Here is a 7,262-nt window from a genome sequence, read left to right as displayed (position 1 = left end):
TTTCCGTCTGTGTGTCGGCGGGGGCCGGCCGGTGTGACACGCAGCCCCGTCAAGAGCCACAGGGACTCGGAGTGTGACGTGCAGACACGCAGGAGTGGCCGGCCGCCGGGCGACAGTTCACGGGCGACCGCAGACGACAGGCCCTGAGCGACGCTGGCCGGAGCCAGGAGAACACAGATCCACGCCTCAGGGCAGCGAGGGGAGCAGGGCCGCAGGCGGAAGTGTGTCGCAGCCCACGGGCGAGCCCGGCCTCCTGCTCGAAGGCACACGCATCCGCCAAGCCGCGCCTCCTCCCAAGGGCTGTACGTGTCTCGGAAGCTTCTGGAACACACGAGAGTCAAGCAAGGGAGCGTGTGGCGGAGCGTCGTGCGAGCCGGTCCCGGGTCAGAAGCCCTGCAGCTCGGGGATGTCCCTGTACAGGTCCAGGGTCTCGGGGTTCAAGAAGGCCCCGCGGTGCTCCACAGCTCTGCCGGCAATGACCTGCTTCACGGCCACCTCCACCTTCTTGCCGTTGAGGGTGTACTGCCAGGGAGGGCGGAGAAAACAGCACAATTGGCACCTGAGCCCCCGGGGGAGACCCCTCCCCTGCAGCCTGGGGGCTGGGGGCCGATTCCTTAAACCAGGTCTGTCCCCAGAGCACGCAGTGGGGGCGGGGCTCACTGAAGACTGTTTCGGTTGGTCAGCTCCCCTGACTCGATGGCACCTGCCTGTGTCCAGAACCAGCCGTGGGCACCTCGTGAGCAGCAGCTGGCTTCCTGCAGCCTCGTCGCTGATTCACTGGCTGACCAGGGCGCTCTGCCCACGAGCCTCCCAGACCTCCCCAGATCCGTCCCCAGATCCTTCCTCAGAACCCCTCGTCGGGGCTGGAGGGGCTGCTACTTTCCCCGAGGTCAGGATCCTCCCGAAGGTTCCAGGCTCCCTCGAAAATCCACGCCTCGTGGGGTCGGCCCTGGGTCCCAGCAGGCTTCTGGCCGCCGTGCGGGCGCCGGGCCGGGAGACGGGAGGACAGAGCCCGGGAGTGAAACTGCCGGGCCCTGATCTCTCCCCCACGGGCGCCGTTTTTTTTTAACCTGAGATGTAATTAAAATTCAATCACTTGAAAGACTCGGGCGACGTGTGAACTAATTAAGGATCGAGGCGCTGGCTTCCGGGGGACTCCTGTCACTTGGCCGTCAGCCCCTCTCGCCTGGAGATGCCAGAGTCGCACGTGCTCTGAGCGCGTGTAAGCTACACACAGCAGCTCCAGGAACGGCTCCGCGGAGCTAATAATCCACATCCCCCGTTGGCTGACAGAGCGAAGGGGACCTCCTTTTGTTTCAGAAGAAACCCCACTGCTGTTTCCTCTGACGGGACGGGCCAGGCCTCGCCACCGTGAGCCGGACCAAGAGGTGCCGCGGCCGCTGGCCTCGCCGTGCCCCCGAGGCCCCAGGGCGCCGCCTCGGCTGGGCTCCCCCCCACCCAGGACCCCGCTTCGGCTGGCCCGCCCCCCTCCGTGAAGAGCCACTCCACAGGCCTCTGAGACAGCCCGGCTCGTCTGGGCACACGCGTGTGCACATGCACACGGCAGCTTCTGCTGTGGGCCGAGGGACACACGCGCCCGGTCAGCAGCCAGTGAACGCGGGCACCCCATCTGCGCACACCTCCTCCCCACTCAGAGTCTAAACGACTCGGAAAGAGGCAGCAGCCTCTGACCACAAGCCTCTAAACAGACTGGAATCTTCTTTCCACGGACAAGACTCAAAATTAAAAGGCAAGAGTACAGCATCCCAGCGGCTCTTTGTAAAGTTGAAATTAATTTTCTCATTAATGATTTTAAGAACCCCCAGGCCCGCACCCCGGGAAAAGGCAGCTGGATGTGCGGGGCCGGCCCGCCTGCCCTCCCTACACAGGCGTTTAGCACTAGTTACTCTAAATTCAAGTCGGAAGGGTTAAAACAGAAAAAGGGAGAGACAGTGGGAGAGAAAGAACGGACCGCGTTGCCAGGCAACACGGACACGCGATCTATAAAGTGTGGACGAGCTGGACGGAGAGTCTCCCACGTGGGGGGCGCTCGGGTCGCCGCTGCCGGGGTGGGGGAGGGGCGGGCGCCCGGCGGGGCACCTACCGGGATGCCCTTGGTCTCCAGGATGAGGCTGGGCACGTGGCGCGCGGACAGGCCGCGGCGGATGGCGCTGCGGATGCTGCTGGCCAGGGCGGGCCCGAAGGTGTGGCCGGACGCCATCTTCAGGAACAGAAGCACCCTCTCCTCCCCGTCCTTGCTGTACTGGGGCACACAGAGGCTGTCCACCACCTCCTCGAAGGCCTCCACTGCAAGGACAGGGCAAGGGGCCGCACGCTCGCATCGACCCCCCAAGGGGAGGGCCCCCCGGGGGACGAGCGGACGGCCCCTCACTGGCGAGCATCAGAGCGTTAGAAGGAGCCAGGCACAGGCCTGACTTACTTAATCACCAAGGAACTTAAACTTAAAGAGGGCACAAGTCCCCGTGCTGGGGGCTCCACGGGTGGGGGAACAAAGGCCGGAGGCAGATGGACCAGGCTTGGTCCATCCGGCTGCACCAACAGTCTTGACACCTGCCCAGAAGGCTGATTTTATGACCTTGGTGGGCATTTTAACAGCCCATGGGCGACTGTGCAGCTGTCTTTATTTAGTGTTCTGAATGGTGCTGTGTGACCTCCAGCAGTCACACAGCTTCTCTGTGCTTCTTTATCACCCATAAAAAGTAGACCCAATTGATCAACCCAAGGAACCTCACTGTGAAGATACAATGTTTCGGAGCAGGGATGGGCCCTGTGACCACTCCAGGGTCTTGTGGCAACAAGTAATGTGGGTGAGGAAAGTTCTGGAAAGAAGGACATGTCCACAAACGCCCCTTCTCACAGCCGAGGCAAATGGGGCAGAGTTGTGCCAAAAGGTGGGGGTTTTGAAACAGGCTCTGGGGCCCCCCGCTAGGACACGCCTTCCTTCCTTCCAGGACGATTTGAGAATTTTAGGAGCGAGGGAAAATGCGTACCAATGTTATAGATTTCCGAGCTGCCGAATCGCACTCCGTTGGGGTTGAGCGTGCCGTCACTGGAGACAGAGAGACAAGGTCACCAACACACAGGGGCTCCTGAGTGAGGCACGTGGCACGGGGGCCGGGGGTGGAGCCCATCACCCCCTTTCCGCACGGCAACGCTGGGCCCCTCCCGAAGCTCCCTCCCCTGCTCTTTACCCCCACCCGCCGCCTTCTCTCTCAGCACCCAGCCAGACCACGAGGGAGTCCCCTTCATATCGAGACGACTGTACCCACGCTGTCCCCTCCCACCTGCGCAGGTGTGGCACGCGCCCAGTGCGCACATACCCCAGCTGCGGAAGGGCCACCCACTCTTGTGGGCGGACCTGGCCGCGCCTTGGACACAGGCCTCCCGCCCCACCCTGGGGCACAGAAACGAGGACCAGGCCCTGAGAGTGGACACAGGACGCCTCCCGTCCGTCCCCGCCGGGATGTCTCGGGAGCACCACTCACCTCCGGCCCAGCATGATGATGCCCCCGGTCTTGGGGTTGATTCTGCAGTAGTCACCGTGCGCCCAGACACCTGCAGGGAGGCGGAGGCACGCGGTCACCCTGAGGAGAGGGGGTCCTGACCGGCTGCCCACGGCAGGCACGACGGTGACGGGATGCCCGACTCCGCAACGTGACTCAACAGCAGACGCAGCCGAGGCTCAGAAACCGGGAAGGATGGGGCTGGGGAGCTGGGGCAGACAGAACTGGGCAGCGCCCACCCCAGCAGCACCCCTTCCGGTGGGGGGCCCGGCGCCGGCACGCACCAGCACGGGGTGCTGTCCTGCAGGCCGCAACAAGGACCCCGGGACATCAGGGGGCACCACCCCGGCACCGAGGGTGCCAGCGGGGCCGGGCAAGGTCAGTGGGAGCCTCGGGGGAAGGCCTGAGTGAAGGGCAGGACGCGCAGGCCACGCTTCAGGAGGACAGGGTGATCTGGAGGGGTCTGGGCCGTTCTTCGATGAGAAAAGCAGCAGCAGCACGAGCAGCGGGAGGATACTGCAACAGTCTTAGCAGTGCAGGCCTGAGCTAAGGCATGAGCCGTGAGGCTACTAACTAGCTGGTGAAACCCTGGGGACGTGGAAGACGGTGGGGGCGGGAGGATCAGAGGTGACCCTGAACCCAGCCAGCCGCTCGCCCCTGTGTAGCAGGGCCCTGGGCTGGCCCTCGTCCTGGGCTGCAGCAAAGCTAATGCCCCAGGCATCAAGGCCCCAGCCTGAGCCACGCCCCGCCACAGGAGCAGCTGCGCCAGCCCAAGGCCTCCCCTCCGGCAGAGGCAGTGACCCTCGACCAGCCCTGCAGACGGAGGCCACACGGTGTGGGCCACCAGGGGCATGTGGCCTCCTGAGACGAGGAGGCCCTGCGGCCCCGGACCGGAAGGTGCAGGATAACCCCACTCCGGGTCTCCACCGATGCCTCTCCCTCCCGGAGACGCTTCCAGACTCGAGGGCTGACCCGCTCGGCTCCCAGCTGTCCCGGAGGCGCCACCCCAGCAGCCTCCTCTGCAGCCTCCTCTGCTGGTGCCCTCGCTCGTTCACGGTCACGACCACGCGCTGCATCCGCCCGCAGGCACCCTGGTCCTTGGGAGGCGGTTGAGAACAAAGGACCCCTGGGCTCACTTATCCCAAGGCCTCGCGGCCCTTCCTCCCTCCTCCCCAAGCTGAAGGGGCCCCCCTCTTCCTGAGGGCACTTGCAGAAGATTCACCTCCACAAACAGGGGGAGAGCCCCGGGACCGCAGGGGGGTGTGGGGTGTTCGCAGGAGCACAGGGGGGCTGCTCATGAGACCAGCTTTGGGGCTCCCGGGGGGCTCAGTCGGTCGGGCATCTGACCTCAGCTCAGGTCATGGTCTCACGGTTCCTGAGTTCGAGCCCCGCGTCAGCCCGGCGTCCCAAGAGTCTGATAATAAATGCAAGGCCCCGGAGACGGGACAAAACAAAAGACGCAAATGTACCCTGAAGGAGCTGTCGTTTGTGAAAATGCGGTGAAACGCCTCGGCCTCGGGCAAAACGCAGTCGGAAGTTCACACGGGGCTGGTGGCCCCGGCGCCAGGCCGTCACGGGCTGCCTCGTGGGCTTCCGGGCCCACGGCCCCCACCGAGTGCGTGGCAGACTGGCTCCGCTGCCGCCCCGGGTCCCCGGCGGCGCCCGGGGACCAGCCCGCCAGCGTGGAGGGGAGACCCAGCACAGGGGGCCCCTCACGGAGCGCGTGCACCGTTGCACATTAAGGAACGACGCACATCTTCCCGTGGACAGAGATGTGCCACCACGAGTAACTCCACAGGCACGCCTTCTCTCACTGCAGGACCTAGGGCTCCAGAAGGCGGGCCGCGGGGCCTCCCTCCGCTTTGCACTCCTGCTAATGAGGGCTGAGGGCGACTCGGGCCATCTCCGTCTCACAAGTTCAACATCTCCTCAGCTCATGGGCAGGCCTGGGGTCCCGTGTGGAACTTGTCCTCTGCACTTCTCTGTACCCACTGTGTTTCCAGTTTTGCCTTGGCTGCCAGGGAACTCAGAGCTGAAGTCACTGCTCTGTAGAATTAGAACCGTCTAAATCTTTCTTCAGCCTGTTTTTAATTCCCCTTTAAGTTTTTACTAGGCTTTGAAAAATAGTAAGACGTCATTAAGAAAACCAAACTGGCTCATAATTCTCCCCTCAGACGGCCCTGTGTCGTGCATTTATTCACAGGCTGACGCACATATATTTCCTTTTCAAGCACAAGAGGGACACTACACCCTCTGCTGACTACTTTTCACTTACTAATTTCTTGGATATCACTGCCTCCTTATGTTTTCTCCTGGCCTAACGGCATCTGCTTCCTGCTGCAGAAAGGACAACCTTGCCTTCCAACTGTTTTCTTTAATCATCAATTCTGAAACAGTGTGAGGCTCTCCCAGGACCGGGGCATGGAGAGACAGTCAAGTTCAGTGACCAGGTCCATGACTGACAGCTTCAGAGTCCCACTGTCTTAACTGCCATCCTCTCTGCATATTGGTTCCTATACCGCACCCACTCCCAAAAAGTATTTGAGGAAACTACTTATAAAACCGACTACATGGTGAGATTCGTTAAAGAGAATCAGAAACACTGTCCTGGGGGGTAAAAGGACTCCTTATTTCAACTCTGAGTTTCCTGGTAGCCAAAGCAAAAGTGGAAATATAACAGGTCACAAAATACTTGTTTTCTCCAAGAGGGAAAACCAGAGAGAGAGAGAGAGAGAAGAAAGAAAAGAGAAAGAAAAGATAAAGAAAAGAGGAAGAAAGGAAGAAAGAAAGGAAAGGAAGAAAAGAGAAAGAAAGAGAGAAAAAGGAAGGAAGGAAAAGGAGAAAGAAAGAAAGAAAAGAGAAGAGAAGAGAAAGAAAGAAAGAAGGAAGGAAGGAAGGAAGGAAGAAAAAAAGAAAGAAAAAAGGAGAAAGAATGAAAGAGGAAGAACAGGCTTACTCTGACACGAACCCTGAGACAGACATTCACTGCGTGGACCCCTGCACACATAACAAAAACTACGGAAAGGCGGGTCGGAAGACCAGCGGGCAGTACTGCAGTGGATGAAGAAATGGATTTCTCCGATGAATCCTCGAGCTGGGGTTCTACTCCTCTTGGTCTCTCTTCCTACGGCAGAGCCGCTGCCCTCTCGCCCAGGGTCACCTGAGGGACACCTGTCTCCACACACGCGCTCCTGTCCTGCCCTCCCGCGCGGGCCGCCGCGCACCGGCAGGATCCCAGGTGGGGCCCCCGCGCGGCCACACGACTCCCGAGTGGGCGGTGCAGGCCAGCGCGGCGGTCCTACGCGGGCTGGCAAACACGCGAGGCCACCCGGGGACCCGGGAGCCTCCGGGCCAAGTCTGCACCGGCGGCCCCCTGCCTTTGTCGGCTGTCCACACGCGGTGATGCAGAATCGAATCACTCCTACGCGCAGGTCAGCGGGGCCGGGAAACCAGGGAGGGGCGGCCGGCGGAGCTCGGAACGGACGCCTCCCCTGCTCCAGGCAAGGCGCCACCAGAACCGGATCCGAGAGGGTGTCAGGCGGCGAGAAGGGGACAAGCGGGTCAGAAATCGTCCCACTGCCACAGCCCCCCCCCGCCCAGCGAGGACTGGCTGGGGTGCTGCTGGGGGTGCGCACGGCGAGAAGCCGGGGTCCCGCGCCCGAACCGCCTGCACACACCGGCCCTCTCCGAAGGGCGGGCACGGCCCCGGGCAAGCGAGCGCCCTCCCGCGGGCACCCC

The 7,262-nt window shown here is 62.1% G+C and overlaps 1 protein-coding gene across 1 annotated transcript in view; it reads right to left on the bottom strand.

Annotated features, from left to right (window-relative positions):
* Positions 1 to 292: 292 nt before the first annotated feature.
* The window catches only part of AACS (acetoacetyl-CoA synthetase), a 37,715-nt gene continuing 30,745 nt past the window's right edge, over positions 293 to 7,262 (bottom strand). Inside the window, exons 16-19 of the mRNA XM_029921631.1 lie at positions 3,507 to 3,576; positions 3,012 to 3,070; positions 2,105 to 2,307; positions 293 to 522 (exon numbers count right to left, since the gene is read on the bottom strand). Coding sequence (XP_029777491.1) covers positions 385 to 522; positions 2,105 to 2,307; positions 3,012 to 3,070; positions 3,507 to 3,576 — 470 coding nt within the window. The 3' untranslated portion in view covers positions 293 to 384. The remainder of the gene's footprint in view (positions 523 to 2,104; positions 2,308 to 3,011; positions 3,071 to 3,506; positions 3,577 to 7,262) is intronic.

The sequence above is a fragment of the Suricata suricatta genome, chromosome 14, assembly GCF_006229205.1.
Source record: "Suricata suricatta isolate VVHF042 chromosome 14, meerkat_22Aug2017_6uvM2_HiC, whole genome shotgun sequence".
NCBI classification, from domain to species: domain Eukaryota; kingdom Metazoa; phylum Chordata; class Mammalia; order Carnivora; family Herpestidae; genus Suricata; species Suricata suricatta.
This window is presented reverse-complemented; position numbering and strand designations above follow the sequence as displayed.